At 37.8% G+C, this 16,498-nt stretch overlaps 2 protein-coding genes across 2 annotated transcripts; both read right to left on the bottom strand.

The window, feature by feature from the left end:
* Window positions 1-1,617: 1,617 nt before the first annotated feature.
* Window positions 1,618-6,378, bottom strand: LOC100889949 (four-domain proteases inhibitor). Its single transcript, XM_031000182.1, has 4 exons — window positions 6,224-6,378; window positions 4,851-5,000; window positions 4,105-4,293; window positions 1,618-2,413 (listed from the first exon to the last, which is right to left on the bottom strand). The coding sequence occupies exons 1-4, from the start codon at window positions 6,249-6,251 to the stop codon at window positions 2,367-2,369; spliced, it is 414 nt and encodes a 137-aa protein (XP_030856042.1). The 5' UTR covers window positions 6,252-6,378; the 3' UTR covers window positions 1,618-2,366.
* LOC115918104 (agrin-like) lies at window positions 6,323-15,516 on the bottom strand. The gene is made up of 6 exons (XM_030972649.1): window positions 15,175-15,516; window positions 14,373-14,504; window positions 9,289-9,483; window positions 8,610-8,708; window positions 7,645-8,012; window positions 6,323-6,382 (listed from the first exon to the last, which is right to left on the bottom strand). The coding sequence occupies exons 2-6, from the start codon at window positions 14,437-14,439 to the stop codon at window positions 6,323-6,325; spliced, it is 789 nt and encodes a 262-aa protein (XP_030828509.1). The 5' UTR covers window positions 14,440-14,504; window positions 15,175-15,516.
* Window positions 15,517-16,498: the final 982 nt, after the last annotated feature.

Here is a 16,498-nt window from a genome sequence, read left to right as displayed (position 1 = left end):
TCAAGAAGCATTTTCTTGCCTGGCTGGAAATTTAGGAATTTGTCATTTTCCAACAAACCCTTAAAAAAGTATAATTTACTTAAAAGTGAGGAAAAATCTCGGAAAATTATGTAATTTCAGCATTATTTGTAAACCACCGTTATGGAATTTGAAATAAACCACCGTTATGGAATTTGAAATAAACCACGTTTGAATTTTATTTCCACAAAGCCCCCCCCCCCCCCCCGATCTACACCTTGTTGGCGGCAAAATTGCAACTGATATCCTTTACCTTTCTTCATTCTCTTTTTTCTTCTTTCCCTTTCTCTCCTCTTTCCCTTTCCCTTCCCTTCCTTCTCTCTCTCTTTTAGGTTTGCTGGGGGGGGGGGGGGGGGAGGGGGCAAGGTCATTTTTACCCCCACCCCGCTCCACACATTGTTGGCGGGATTAACCGCAACTGATCTCTCCTTTTCTCCCTTTTCTTTTCTCCTTCCTCTTTTTTGTTCCCTTTTAGCTCTCCTCTTTTCCTTTTCATTCATTCTCTCTTTTTTTTAGCGGGGACGGGGGGGGGGGGGGGGGGGGGGCAAGGGCCTTTTGCCCCCCCCCCGATCCACAGCTTGTTGGCGGTAAAATTGCAACTGATATCCCCCTTCTTTTCTTTTCTTCTTCCTCTTTTTTCATTCCCTTTATCTCTTCTTTTCCTTTTTTCTTTCCCTTTCCTTCCTTTTCTTTTCTTTTTTTTTTGATTGGGGGGGGGGGGGGCAACAGCCTGGGAGGCAAGTCCTCCCCCCGTTCTCCTTCTTCCCTCTTTTCTTTTCTTCTTCCTCTTCTTTTTTCCCTTTCTCTCCTCTTTCCCTTTCCCTTCTTTTCCTTCTCTCTCTCTCCTTTTTTTTTTTTTTTGGCGGGGGGGGGGGGGGGAGGGGAGGCCAAGGCCCGCTCGGCCCCCTGGATCCGCGCCTGTAGACACGTGCTCATGTACCCTTTACAGCTCATGTTATGTATGTTATTACCAAAGGAAAAAAAATGAAGTCAGTCAGTCACTGATAGTGTCTGACAGTGAAGTCTGGAAAGTACATGGGTTTTTGCATTTTCTTTGTTTTTTTGTATTTGTGGGGGCGGCTACGTACCCTAGCCCCCGCTGTGTACAGTCATGATTCAGTGGATAAGCAATTGCCTCGTTACTGTGAGCCCCCAGGATCAAAACCGTGTCGATATGCTTTATTAGTGCCCTTTTATGTGGCATTAATCCTCATTAGTGCCCTTTTGTGAGGCATTAATCCTCATTACTGTCAGTTATGACTTAAGGACGTAGGTCCCCTAGTTGATAAGCATAGTAGCACACACATGCTTTAGCAGTGACGAAAAAAAAACACTGGCAAATTATTATTCAATATAATTTGCGAATGTATACTATTATCTAGATCTAGTAGGAATAAATCATTGTCAAAATCATCCCATAAATTGGGGTAAAAAAAAAAATTCCACCATTATGACCAACAGTGTACGTCACCTCTCATTCACTACGATGTAGGTTAAGATCATCAAGACTACTATTCATTTTGAAACATGGTGAAATTTTAATGAAATGAGTAATACTGATTTCATTAAAGAAAAACAAACTATTCAAGTAATCGGAAATACCTTTTTTATTTATATTTATTGAAAATGAACATTTCACAGCATTTAAAATTCGCAATTATTCAATCTCATTTTTATTTCTTCAAAAAATCCAATGCACTATAAAATATGGATAATTATATTAATAATGAAATCATTCCTTAAACATCATGTGAAAGAGAAGGTGGACGATCAAAACAATGAGGCACAACAATAAGTTTATATTAATATCTTAAACGCATTGTAATCATTAGCAATCATAGACGAAGTGAAATTCATGTTGAAAAAGAGAATCTAGATTAATTGACACGCGTTACAATTTATAGTCCATATATAATCCTATAGGCTACAACATGCAACTTTTAACAATCCCGGTTAAAAAATAATAAATAATAATTCTTCACATTTTTCTCATTTTTGATGATTCCCACCATAATAATTACTTAATGATTACGTAATATACCGGTGCCCGAATCAACAAAAAAGATACTGCAATAATAATGATGATGATGATAATTATAATAATAAAAATAATAATAACCATATTAGATATACAAATCACCATAGGCAGGAGGGGTTTAATTTCATATACTATGATACAACCGGACTTTGTTCAAATTATTCAAACTATTATTCTTCCTTTTCTTTTGTTACTTTTAGCCCTCGACTGAGGATATTGTCACAGGAACATGATTGTGCCGTAGAACCATTAGCAGTAGAATTCTCTTCTCGAGATAGTGGCCTTCGGGATGACATGAAGACGAGTATTTTTATGGGAATCCCATAAATGGATTCTTTGCTCCATAAGCGGTGTAGTCTATGATAAAGAAAATCAAAGATCAATCGTTAACAACATCAATGTTTTGAAAAGGGAATGGGAGAATTAAAATGTCCCCTGATAAATCATAACTATACCAACAAGAAAGTCTGACTTTAAGGTCAGTTCGAAGTATGATGATTTGAAAAAAAAATCAATTACAGTCCAATTATCTATGAGATATCTATGCTGAGTTACCTATTCGATCATTAGCTGTGAAGCAAAAATAAAAACAATTAATGAGAAGGGGATTATAGCGTTACATGCTCAAGGTATTCTCCAAGTAATAAAGCCCTATTATAAGTGTTTTAAGAGAATTACAAGTATATATTCATTCGCATATATAAGTCATCATATTGCTGATATAGTCATACTACTGTCTTTCACTGAGGTATGGGGCATAATTTGCAACCGAGCCAATTCATCTGCTTCGTGTGCACCCCAGTAATCCTGTGCACATAATTCAACGGAGATGTTTTTAGGAGCGTCAAAACCCTTTTTAAAATGAAGACATAGACATACAATTTGGATTACTTTTGTTGTCTGCATCTCCTCTCCCTGAGAAAGTTTAGAGGTGGAGGACTTTGATTCGAATAAAGGATAATAAGCCTCTAAATTCCGTTTCTAGCCCTAAGAGAATACGTATACCAGTGACGTATCCAGACAGGCCGGAGTCCTTACGGGGGGGGGGGGGGGGGGGGGGGGGGGGGGGGGGGGGGAAGGAAGGCAATTATCGTGTACGTGGGATGGGAAAGATGGCACACAACACAACTCATCAGCTGTGTAAACTATTTTGTTCTTAGGGGAGAACAAGAATTAAAGTCTATTATATACCTCACTTAAGAAATCCAGCCATCTGATTGGTCGAATTGCATTCATAAACTTCAACTGTTCCTGTAAAATTCCCGGTAACCATGCATAAAACATTTACTATTTTTAATAACCATGGTTATTAAAAAAATAGGTCAGCCTCCATGGTTACCCCATAGGTTTACATGTTAAAAAATGGTTTGAGCGATCGAGGATACCGTATGTGTGCGAAGGATTGGTCGGTAATTTCAATACAATTGAATCTCGATCGATCTTACCGACAATTTTATCTTGCATTGTTGACATGAAGACGAAAATAAACTTCCAAAAACAAAAAAACAACATCTGCCGATAGATCTTGATCTAAGTTCGTGCCAATATGCATTGCAAAAGTAAAAGAAGGGTGCTTTTGCGAAGCATTCATCACGCCGAAGCCGGTTTCAATCCACTTTAATGTATATATTGTACAAAACTGCCAAGCTCGTGAACAGCGCGCGATGGCCGAGTGGTGTAAGGCGTTGGTGTAAGATTTATCACTCATTGTACGCAAGAGTTCGACTCTCACCTTCGACAAAAAAAAAATTATTTTTTATTTTTTATTTTTTAGTCTATTTTTTTTCGGCATATAAAAGTATTAATGACTGCTTTAATATTCGAGAAATAGTTGTTTTCATACGCTCTCGGGAAGGTTACAATTGGGCTATTCCCTCGGCAAGCCTCGGGGAATAGCACAATTCTAACCTTCCCTTGAGCGTAATAAAACAACTATTTCTCTCAAAGCAGTCATTAATACTATATTATTTCTCAGCGTTATTCATTTTCCAATTTCCATCGTCATTAGAGCTTTATTCACTTGTTATTTCAAATACATTGCAACTTACATGGTTTGACATTTCCGGTATTGCGGGCTCTGTTGCTCGAGGTAGAACCTAGACACATTCCCCGGTAAGCCAACGTGATAGAAGGATTATTGCAGTAAGCTAGCTGGAGCAGACAAGGATTCCAGTAGGTTTGTCTGTCTGTCCCACAGACAGGGTCTTCAAAACTATCGCATATCCGAGAACAAGGGTCTATCGAAAATGAAGACGAAACAAATCTGTTATATGATTATTGTGTAAATGAACCTAAATACAGATGAATGATCACTAAGAATAGCACTTATACTGACTAACTTTAATTATTCATCCTCTACATCTGAGACGCAAGCAGGGCCCTGATTGTCAGAGCTACAAGACATGCAGCTCCCATCCCACACCCCAAATCCAATGCCATCACCACCACAACCACCATTGGACCTGTCTGTGCACTTATATGCTTGAGGATCATTGAAGGGCGTAATTCAAGTAACGCTTTATGTGCACTGGGCCTTGAGCATGTAGGGGATTTTAATCATTCCCATACAGAGAAGATCTTTAGTCTCCCCATTCCCTCAATAACTGTTACATCACCACCACCACCACCACCACCACCACCACCACCACCGCCACCACCACCACCACCACCACCACCGCCACCATCACCGAAACCATTACCAACCTCCACCACTACCATCAGCACAACCACCACTACGCTACCATCACAGCCACCACAACCACCGTTAATGTCGTGTAGAAGATTGATCACTCACCTACAGTCCCTGGGACGCAAGGTCCTGCGTATCTGAGCCGTAGGGTGGGGTCTTTACAAGCTGCGACCCCATAATCACACAGAGAAGGATACGTCACTCCATCGCTACCACAGTGAGGATCTTTAGATGGTTTACACAGGTTTGGACATCCTAAGAAAATACGATAAAGCATTCATTCATAATTATAAGAAAATTGTAAAGTAACCATTTCCATATTACAGGACTTGATAAAAGCATTCATTGAAAGTCATCTGTAAATATATATTAATCTTCGACCAATCTCATGGAATATTGTGTCTCCTTCTCCAGTATAAAGTTATATGAAGAAGAAAAAAAAAATCAAATAATCTCCCTTGGGGCATCACTGTTAAAAAGATACATATAATAATAATAATAATAATAATAATAATAATAATAGGCATTTCTATAACGTCATTCTTATAATGATTGACTCGTTAACAGCGATCAAAATGTCCATGATTCGACATAAATCTTAAAACGTCTTCGAGATGGTCATTGTGCAATTTACAGACGTCTAAAAGTACCCCCTCTTTGCGAAGATCGTTAAATTCGTTTTTTTATCTTCAGGGATTTTTAAATTTATTTTAGGGATCCAGCGATAGTACGTATAATATACAACGCCATCTATGGATCAACCCATCTCTAAGATGGGGAGGAAGGGGGGGGGGGGGTGGGGGGGGGGGGGGGGTAAGCTTTACTATTTGATCTCACTTTAGTATAATTCATATTTATTTTAAATATTTTTTTTATAAAATTTGAATGTATGCATAATTCGCAGTACTATACAGGTTTGTTGAAACTACAGTATAAACAATGATTTAGAAGTGGGGGGGGGGGGGGGGGGAACTATCTCCATTTCGATAAATCAATACCTGTTTCACTATTTTATAGAATCGCAAACACGTTTTATGTTAAAACTGCGTCTCAAACCTTTTAAAGCTCCTTACAGTTTTGGTAGCAAAAAGGAAATTGAAACAAAAAAGTGTTAAATTTTGTCTCATCACTGTCATGTCGTTTTTCTTGTATCAAAAGATACATCATTTGGTACTCTACCCTTCATATCCGATTAATTGTAGTCTAAATATCTGCAAGAAATGCTAGATAAGAGCTATACATTCCTCTACACTAGGATCCTTCCACCCTGGTGGCTCCCGGCATATTCAGCTTTTCTACCTCTCATTTGTTCATTATTTCACTTGAGGAGGAAAGAAATCAGCAGTTTAGCTTTGCTACTATCTTCCTATAGCCTATTCATGGTCTAAAATCAAAGATGGCTGATGACAAGATTTTTTTAGAGCTTACCAAAACTATACATGACATTAACACCATCTTACTTAGATTACATTACTTACTTATTGGGGCGTGGGGACATGCCCCCATGTAAGCCACATCAATCGTATTATCACGAATGATACATTTATGACGGTTCAGTTCACATTGGCTTCGATATGTCACGTTCTTGGTACTGCACACAGGCTCATAGAGCGTGTCACACGGAAAGTTGCATTGTCCTGTAAAGAACGTTCACATAATTAAGGGTAAAGGGTAAAAGCTCAAGTTTGAAAACATTATTCGCTTATATTTCATAAAAAATAAGAAAACATCAGATCTAACAGGCATCTCATTTGTGAAACCGCTTACATGAAAGTGTCGTTTTTATTTTGTCTGTGATGATAATTATGAACATTTGAGAGAATTTAGATTCCAACGGAGCTGATAGTAATTCTATTATCAGTGAATGTACAAAACATGATAAATCCCCGATGGCATTAATACCATATTCACATCAATGATCCCGTGTATACTACACATTAACAGATCTGGGGGGGGGGGGGGTCACTATCGGGATTGACAAACATCTTTAGTTTCCCCTTTCAGGGCTTAGAAGGGCTGACGAGTTTTCCGGCGGAAGATGATGCCCCGGGAAAAGAATCAAGTGAAATGTTGTATCCCTGGTACATTAATGAGGTGCGTTATGACTTGCGTGATTACTTGTCAGAGATGTCACGTGGTTTCAGACATCGAGGGTGCACTGTGCATTATGGCAAGGTAAGAGAGAGAGAGAGAGAGAGAGAGAGAGAGGGGGGGGGGCACTGGTATCACTACAAGTGGATTCATTTTGAGAAAAGATGGCAATCAATAATTGTGGGGAAGGTGTCGGGAGGTCATCTTCTTTTTAGTCTTTGTTGACGTTTCCATTTCATCTCCCTTTCCTTTTCTTTCTTTCTTCTTCCTTTCTTGCTTTCTTTCGTTTATTTTGTTTCGCTATTCGATGGGGTAGGGGGCGGAGGCGTACGTGTCCCCTTAGTCCTCCGTAGCTACGCCACTGTGACTTGCGTTGTGTTTTCTGTTTGACTTGTGTCATGACTTGTAGTATGATAAAGTTGAGTTTTGGTCACACGATTGCATTGTAAACGAAGCAATGTGGAAGCAATTGGGAAATGCTGATCATGTAGCCGATAAGTATCGGTGTATACTGTGACGTTTTGGAATCATCAGAATGATAAGAGCTTGGACTACTTTTGGTAGAGGTCACAGAAATGTGTATATCTTACTACACAAACTTGTGGCTTGAAAGTTGTAGTCCACAACCTTTAGCTGTCAATTCTCATATTTCGAAAAGAGGGCATTTGAAGAGCCATCCTTTCCAGGGGATCTTTTTTCTATGATACTCTTCCACACTTATATAAAAAAAGATGAAAATTTCACAAATTATTTTTCATCTTTCCCAGAACTTAAAATTCTCTTTAATTGTTTTATTCAGAATGAATACTTTTGAATGTGTACCTTGCAATGCAGTTAAACATTCCCCTTGATATGACATCGTCATTGACCTATCACTGTGTCTACAAGCGTCCTTTTGCATCTCACATACAGACGTGAACGTCCTTTCTCTCGGGAACCCAAGTCTCCTGCTCACAGCACAGACAGGCTCGTACACCATCGGACACACATCTGGGCATTGACAGGGCCCGCTGTAGTTGACGATCAGGGAACGATCTCGTGTACGACATGCTTCCATCCTCATATGACACACGGAGTCGTAGGTGTAGCCGTCGCTGCCGCAGACCTGTTTGGTGCTCGGGGCACACTGCAGAGGACATGGGTAAGGCATGACACCGTCAGGTGCAAGGGTAGGGTCTAAAAATGGAGGAAGATGAGTTTGAATTATGAGGGGAAAATGAGAGCATTATCTTGATCACATGATACTTGGAGAGCAGTAGGGTATCCAACATAAGATAACGCCTCTCCTCACCGTTTGAAGCCAGGAAAATATCTATGGTTGAAGAGCATTTGAAGCTACCCAAGTAATTATCTTTCTCCCTAATTCTTAACTTTTTTTTTGTTTTCTGCCCTAAATTAACTACTGCTCAAGTTTCAAACGTGGGAACATGTCATTTTTGTTTCAAATACACATTTTCAAGATATCTGGTACATTTGTAGGTACTTCCCAGACGGAGACTACGGAATTCAAAAACTGAGCAAGAAAACATCCCCTTGTGGGGAGTTTTATCCAGCCCTCTTTTTATTACCCAATGTAATTACGCTAAAGTCATTTTATAAGTTAACAGCAAGCAACCCATTTTCCATTGCAATATGAATCAACGTAAGAAAATATTAGAAAGAGTGAGAGTGAGTGAGAGAGAGAGAGAGAGAGAGAGAGAGAGGAGGGAGGGAGGGAGGGAGAGAAAGGAGAGAGGGGAGGAGGAGGGGAGAGCAAAGAACAAACTTGCTTACTATTTGCTGGTTTTATTGTAGTTCGTCCAATGGCGGGTACTGTAGGACCAATCATTTCGGCACTCTCCTCACTGCTACTTGTTGCAGAAGCAGCCGAACCTGTTGTAAGAAAACACACATTTTCAAGGATATTACACCTGAATATTCATCATAATGAATTTATCAATCCATGAATAAGAAATCAACACATAAAATACATGGTAAATAAATGTGTAAAGTAAATAATACAACAATGCAGTCATATTATATAGTAGGCCTAAGTGGGATAAATCAAATGGGTCACCATCCCAACTTATTAATATGTAACATTTCTACACCAAAAAGTGGCGTGTGATTTTTGACATAGCACTGCATGAGCTTTGAGGTTCGTTCAAATTATCACTTTTAACTAGTTGGTATAATCGTCAGTAAAATTGTTTCCCTTATGCATTATCGTTTCTTTTCCTTATGTTGCTTTAACTCATGTCCTATTATTTTGTATTCTCTATACCTCTTTTTCCCTTCCAGATATTTCTACATTAACATCTTCCTCTATTCGTTTACTCTCTTGATGAGTCTACAGATTAAATGCTAACGAATCTTCGTCTGATAAGCAGATAATCTGAGTTTCAAGGGCTTCTCAATACTTAATTTCTGCCCCTAATTTTGTTTCTCTGGACACAAAACGCCATCTTTTTACCTTGGTAAATTGGTTGTCTCCGTCTCATTTGTTGGTCTATACATTTTCCTGAGTATGCCAACTGTACGTAGAGGTAGGGATCATTACATTGTGCTCGCAAGAGGGCGCAGTGACTATTCCATGTTCGACCGTTGGTATCACAAACCGGGCTACGTCGAGTACTGTACGGACAGCGTCGTCTTATTCGGCGACAATCTGATAACGTAGGTTAATTAAATTACAGAAGGAGAAAGACGAAATATCGTTTTAAAATACTAGAGTTGATACAAATGAAGGATATCATAAACCAATAATATTTAAATGACAGCAACAACAATCAATTTGATATGACTATTGGGTTTTTCCTTGCAGGGATTGCTTGCTTGATCAGCTGTCAACAATTATCTGTGGCTATTTTCGCAATTTATAAAAATATAAATGTGCCTGATAACAAAACAAAAAAAATTAAAAAATCGCCTGTATTAACCTGAATTAAATGGTATAATGTTATTTTGACCACCCTCTCTTTCTAATAGTTTAGATTTTTGTGCAACTTTGCCATACTAAATATGCAGCTATTACTGCTGACATCCATATTCCCAATAAAAATGCTAAATATCACAGAGAAAAACATCGTCACCATCCATGTCATCATCGCGATCATGACAAATGATAAAGCACATTTTATATTGATCATAATTATTAACTTTGGCGTCCGAAAGGTCATTTTGAATAATCGCATGCCTTTTCAAAAATATATCAAACAATGATCATAAGCAACAATGAATAATGTCACATCCCATTTAACAATGTTATCTACGATAAATGGCTAACGTATGTCAGGAAACGAATTAACACCCGGGCCGTAAAGTTCCAATCAAAAGACCGTCTATGTTCTTTGGGAAAACATGATGATAAATGACACAACAATGGTGGTCGTCTTCATGATCTAATCTCGATGTCGGACATGATGTCGTCGTCATTGTCATCCTTGGCAACCGTCGATTAAGAGACTTCCGTCTGAAGGTGAGTGTACGTCATTGGGAAGTGGATTGTCATCCTAACTTCGGTCTAATTTCCCGGATCACAAAATAGCGGGCTATTTGGCCAACTCGGGCTGATGAAAACAAACCTTAATTTCTTGACGGGTCGAGAGCGATCATCTTATTACGCTTCTAATTTGATTTTCAGATAAAATGATACATACATTTACATTCTTTTTTTCTTCAAATTAAAGCTCCAAAAGGGTCCGCTTCCCTTTTCTGTTTATTCTCTTCTTGATCTTTTTCTCTTCTTCTTCTCCTCACCTTTTAAAAATATCTCCCTCCATCCTCTTCTTCTCCTTTTCCTTATTAATGTTTTTCTTATTCTTGTTCTTCATAAATATATTCTCTTTCTTCTTCGTCATCTTCTTCTTATTTCCTACTTATATTTTTCTTATTCTTCCACTCTTCCTTCTCCTTCTTTTTCCTTCTTTTCTCTTCGTATTCTACCTCTTAATTTCCTTATTCGTTTTTTCTTTCTTATTCTACTTCTTTCTCCTCCTCCTTATTTTTGGCCCTGATCCTCTATTCCGTCCTCCTCAATGCTTTCTTGTCACATGTCTCTTGAGAAGAGGAAGATCACTCCAGCAGACACGGAAATTAGGCATAACCATGTCACGGTCATGGGAGTTAACAACTGAAAATTTCAAGAGAAATCTTAAATTTCCGACTTTTTTTTATTAAGTTTCCCCCCTTTCCTGCGCGTTTTACTTACCCCTCTTCTTCATTTTCATTGTGTTTGATTAAAAAAAAAAATCTTTCAATGCTTTTTCTTCTTCTTATCTGTTTCTTCTCTTCATTCTTCTTCTTGCCCCTTGTTTTTCATGTTCTTGTTGTAGCTGTTCTTTTGACTCCTCTACTTCCCTCCTCCTCCTCCTCCTCTCCTCCTTCTTCTTCTTCTTCTTTTTCTTCTTCTTCTTCTTCTTCTTCTTCTTCTTCTTCTTCTTCTCTTCATCTTCTTCTTCTTCTTCTTCTTCTTTTTCTTCTTCTTCTTCTTCTTCTTCTTCTTCTTCTTCTTCTTCTTCTTCTTCTTTTCTTCTTCTTCTTCTTCTTCTTCTTCTTCTTCTTCTTCTTCTTCTTCTTCTTCTTCTTCTTCTCTTCTTCTTCTTCTTCTTTCTTCTTCTTCTTCTTCTTCTTCTTCTTCTTCTTCTTCTTCTTCTTCTTCTTCATCTTCTTCTTCTTCTTCTTCTTCTTCTTCTTCTTCTTCTTCTTCTTCTTCTTCTTCTTCTTCTCTTCTTCTACTTCTTCTTCTCCTCCGCCTACTTCTTTCTTTCCCATTCCCTGTGGGTTCTTTCCTAGGACCTCCCCCTTCTATATCATTAAATGGCCCTTTGCATCGCACCCAGCTCCCTTCTTTGACGTCATCATGTCAAATGTTCCAAATAACATCTTCCCTTCAGCCAACTCTTCACGCATCACCATTAGGCGTGGCTCTGCTTAAATTTGGCTTCAAGAATAAGTTGGCGAATATGTCACACACAGTGACGCATCTGGACCTTGTTAGGGGGAGGGGGGGGGGGGGGGACATCTGCGCCATTGTTGATCCCGTATTTTAGCAAGAAAATCACCTAATGCGTGTACCAGGGAGGGAGGGGCGTAGGTGGTATAGGTGGTAAATTTTATGACTTTGATTTCGATATTTGCGAAATAAGTGCAATTAATCTATAGTTATTTGGGCAAAGAATTGGATCACACATTTAATTTTGAATTACAGTTTCAAGTCAGGTGTATTCATAATGCGTTTTAATCAATGGTACTTTGAGGATAACTTCATTTCAAACCCTGAACACAATGAATCCGTTCAAGATATTAGTTTGTTAGGCAATTCCTATTAGGCGATATGTGAACCCAATTTCCTCATTTTTTCTTTAAAAGTTTGGCTTCCTAACCTATTTGAAGATTATTTACCTTGCAATAACTCCCTCACTTAAGTGACAAGTCAGGTATATATTCCCTTGTCGGTAATTTGTGTGAGTGGGCAAACTGCCCCTTGCCCCTTAAATTACAATGACTACCCTAGTGGTATTCACATGAGCGGTTCGATTCTTTCTATGGCTTGTCATTGAAGGGAAATTTGGCATACCCCACTTCCTACCCAGGGAATTCTTGAAAAGTAGAACTCTCCAGAAGTTTATTATTTGGACTGCAAGACTGTTTTTGTTATTACTAGGTTAACCTTTTAAAGAAAGTGCAACTCGTCGGTGTGTTTTTTTTTATAAAGGGACGGTAGAATGTTACTACTACGATGAAACTTACAACACATATATTGATGTGAATATTTACAATAATCTATTCATGTATGTTCAATCAAAGCGTTCAAATTTAAATTTGTTGAACATTATATATATCGTTGTATGTCAAATACATTCCATTATCAGCTCATTCCCCAAAACTCTGTGTTCGATTTATTTGTATTTCTCGGTCCAAGAAAATTAATGCAGTATATATAGGCCATTATTCTTCTATCCTATTCTCTATTTTCCTCACCATCTGTTTACATTTCATTGTAAAAGATATTTCTCTGGAAATACAGCTTTCATATATCGGAATTTCCCCATGTTAGTTGAACACGCTTGATACTTCTTTTCACCAAAAGTATTCAAGCTGTTGGAACACTGCCACATGAATGCTAAAATTAGAAGAGTTCCTTATGAAATGACGTCCCATGATACGCTAATTAGGAAACTCAAATCATGTTTAATTTCTAGCAATCTGAGCAAGACATTTAATGAAAAAAAGTTAATGCAAATACAAAGAAATAGGTTTGTGTCTCACGTACATGCTAGCTATATCAAATTAAATGGACTTTGGAAAACTCTGGCCACTAATTGTCAACAAAGATGCACGATGTAATTTTTCGTGTATGTTTTATTAGGTTTATACAGACCAAGAGCTTAGACATACCTTCATGCCCACACGTATTTCAATCAGATCGAATTATTACATAAAGGAACGACCTTTATCGTCGCCTTCCGAAAGACGAGACTCGGTTTCGAACCAGTATATTATCGGAGTCAGTTTGTAGGCCAAGACAGAGAGCTGACCGTACATTGGAGGTACCGCTAGACCAACTTACACCTATATAATATAGCAGGAATTTTTTCATTGATTGATGATACTAGAACCTCATGAAATTAACAAGGTTATGTTATGAATCATTCCGCAAACAAAAGAAGAAGTTACGAACAATATTATCATTATGGAATGCGAAAAATTAAAAAAAGGCACACAACCATTATCACTGAAGAGGCAGACAAGAGTGAAAAGAAAAGCAAGCTGTTAAGGAAGCCCAATGAAAGATATATGGAGTGAAATATAAGAAAAGGAAGCAGAAAAAAAAAGGAAAACACAATCTAAAGAACGGTGACAACTTGATGACAACAGATGCTATCATGTTACTTAGTTCTATCATCAGCAAACAAAATCTGGCTGGCCATCTTTCAGCTTTATGGCACTCATCACAAGAAATGCCATCACATTTCCGCTGACGTTTTGATATCAAAGCTTGGAGTAAAGACCAAAGTTCAGATGGGAACTTGGGATAGATGAAGGAGAGGATGACACTCCCCTGTCACACGGAAGACCCCTCCCTTTACAAGGAAAAACCTACAAGAAGTCCCCCTCTGATCACCATGGTAACCATCAACAAAGCTCTTCAACCTTGCTGCTAGGCACTTAAACTATTAATGATTATGATGACAATGATGAATACTACGACGACGACGACTACAACTACTACTACTACTACTACTACTACTACTACTACTACTACTACCACCACCACCACCACCACCACCACCCCTACTACTACTACTACTACTACTACTACTACTACTACTACTACTACTACTACTACTACTACTACTACTACTACAACAACAAATACTACTACAACAACAACAACTACTACTACTATACTACTACTACTACTAACCTTCTATTAATGAAAATAATAATAATAATAATAATAATACAAATAATAATATCCGACACCGAGATGTACCATAAATACAAATGTAGTGTAATGTAACGGTAAGTTGGGGTTTTCATTCGAACACTTACCACTTTGCCCCATCACATCTTGATGGTACACGAACAGACAAACTAAGAGAAGGCCAAGTCTTATCATGGTGCTTTCGAAGTTGGTCGAAGATGGTGTTTATTTTCTCTTATAGTGTCGGATTTACAGCTTCTCTGACAGTTTAGAGAGGGAGAAAGAGAAAGAGAGAGAGAGAGAGAGAGAGGGAGGGAGAGAGAGAGAGAGAGAGAGAGAGAGAAAGGGGGGGGGGGGGGGGGAGGGATCCGGGGAGTGAAGAAAGAAAAAGATGGAGAATAAAGAATATTGCCAGAAAAAAGCTATTTAAAGGAACTATGGTACGTCCACCACATAGTTTATACTAGATACCATTATGGATATTTAAGGACCAGCTATGATAACTTTTCGTTATAAAGCTAATACAAAAAAATGTAACCAGTGATGCATTTTATACACATTTCATATAATGCAAAGGTATCACTAGTTTTTATTTAAAACTAGAGATGAAATGAACATTTAAGAAATTGTTCTTAATTGTCTATATGATGATATAAAGATATATATATTTATATTTCAGCTAATTTTATATATGGTGCGGAATAAAGATCACAAGGTAAACGACAGAAATATCAATGAAGGGTATATTAACAATTTCAATATATTTCATCTTTTTAAATTTTAATAATATCACAATTTCTATTAGTATGAGTATCCTGTAACTCTTCTTTAATCTATATCTGTATTTATGTATGATTATAGAATAGAAGATCATTAAAATAAATATGTGAGAAAATAAAAAAAGTGATAACCTTTTAGAAGGCGACTTACTTCTTGCGTCAGGTTCTTGAACTAAACCTCCTAGTCCCACGCGTAACCGATGTTGTCCTTTAACAAAAACTAGGGGACGTCCAAGATGATTTGAATCTTGTACGTTTCGCTGCTGAATGATGACGGCACCCAAAGGAGGAATAACCCTGGATATAGATGTTGATTATCACCTTCGTAGGCTAGACGAACAATTCAAAGCAAGGCACTTAGCTGGTGGAAATCTCAAAGTAGTTACATTAGGATATGTCCTCAGCCCTACACATCTCAATCGATGTTAGCGATTTAACTTCAATTGTGTAAGTTCAAGTTTTCCTTTTTGGCAAGGTTTGATGGGATGTTGCATGGCCGTGATACGATGTAACCCGCCACTGCTTTTCCGACTAGGTGTTAAGTGACGTTTTCATATCGTCTTTAATGTGCAAGAAAGATTATGTGTGTGTGTTAGGATGTAGATATATTGTGTATGGGGGATAGTTTACGAAGGCAGCGTTGTTTTGTTACTTAACGGATATTCGAAGAAATTAAAATAGAATAACAATGATTAATATATAGAGCGCATACTTAACTAAACTAAAGTCTATGTTTGCTTGTTTGCTTATCATGGTAAACAAAAAAAAAAAAGGGGGGAAATCACGCTTACAAATAAAAAGAATTCTTAACGCAATTTTATTACAAAACAAAAAGATAATTGAAAACATTGTAATGGTAATAGTCAGAAAGAGAAAAGTATCAAAGTTAAATTTAAGCAGGCCTGTTTTAATCTATTCAATTGCTAAGAGAGATGATCACACTTAGATCTAATATGGTAAATTAATTTCAGCAAAGTGAAGCTTAACAGAAACAGAAACATAGAGAGGGAGAGGGAGAGGGAAAGAATGAAAGAGAGAGAGAGAGAGAGAGAGAGAGAGAGAGAGAGAGAGAGAGAGAGAGATTAAAAGAGAGAGAGAGATTAAAAGAGAGAGAGAGAGAGAGAGAGAGAGAGTTAATATGGAGTCTTGTGTAAAGGTCCGTACATCTCCTTTTCTTTGCTTGAAATGGAATAATCGAAATCGACTGAGACTTAACTTAATAAAGGGACTACTAAAGGAATTCACCAAAATGGGTTAGGTAGTAATCCAATGAACCAGTAAACTTAAGTATGAAAAATTGAAAATCGGTTCAATGGCCGAAATTTCCAAATGGGATAACGAGTCACTCAGTGGATAGGGAATTATGTCTTGATGTGTCTATTGCTAGCGAATTCCATTACACAGATGGATTCAAGACAAAAAAAGGGAAAATTTTCATGATAATTTTTTTAGAGACAAAGAAGATGAATTCTCAG

The sequence above is a fragment of the Strongylocentrotus purpuratus genome, unplaced genomic scaffold (assembly GCF_000002235.5).
Source record: "Strongylocentrotus purpuratus isolate Spur 01 unplaced genomic scaffold, Spur_5.0 spur5_scaffold_6, whole genome shotgun sequence".
Taxonomy (NCBI): domain Eukaryota; kingdom Metazoa; phylum Echinodermata; class Echinoidea; order Camarodonta; family Strongylocentrotidae; genus Strongylocentrotus; species Strongylocentrotus purpuratus.
Note: the sequence above shows the minus strand (reverse complement) of the source record. Positions and strands in the feature narration are given on the sequence as shown.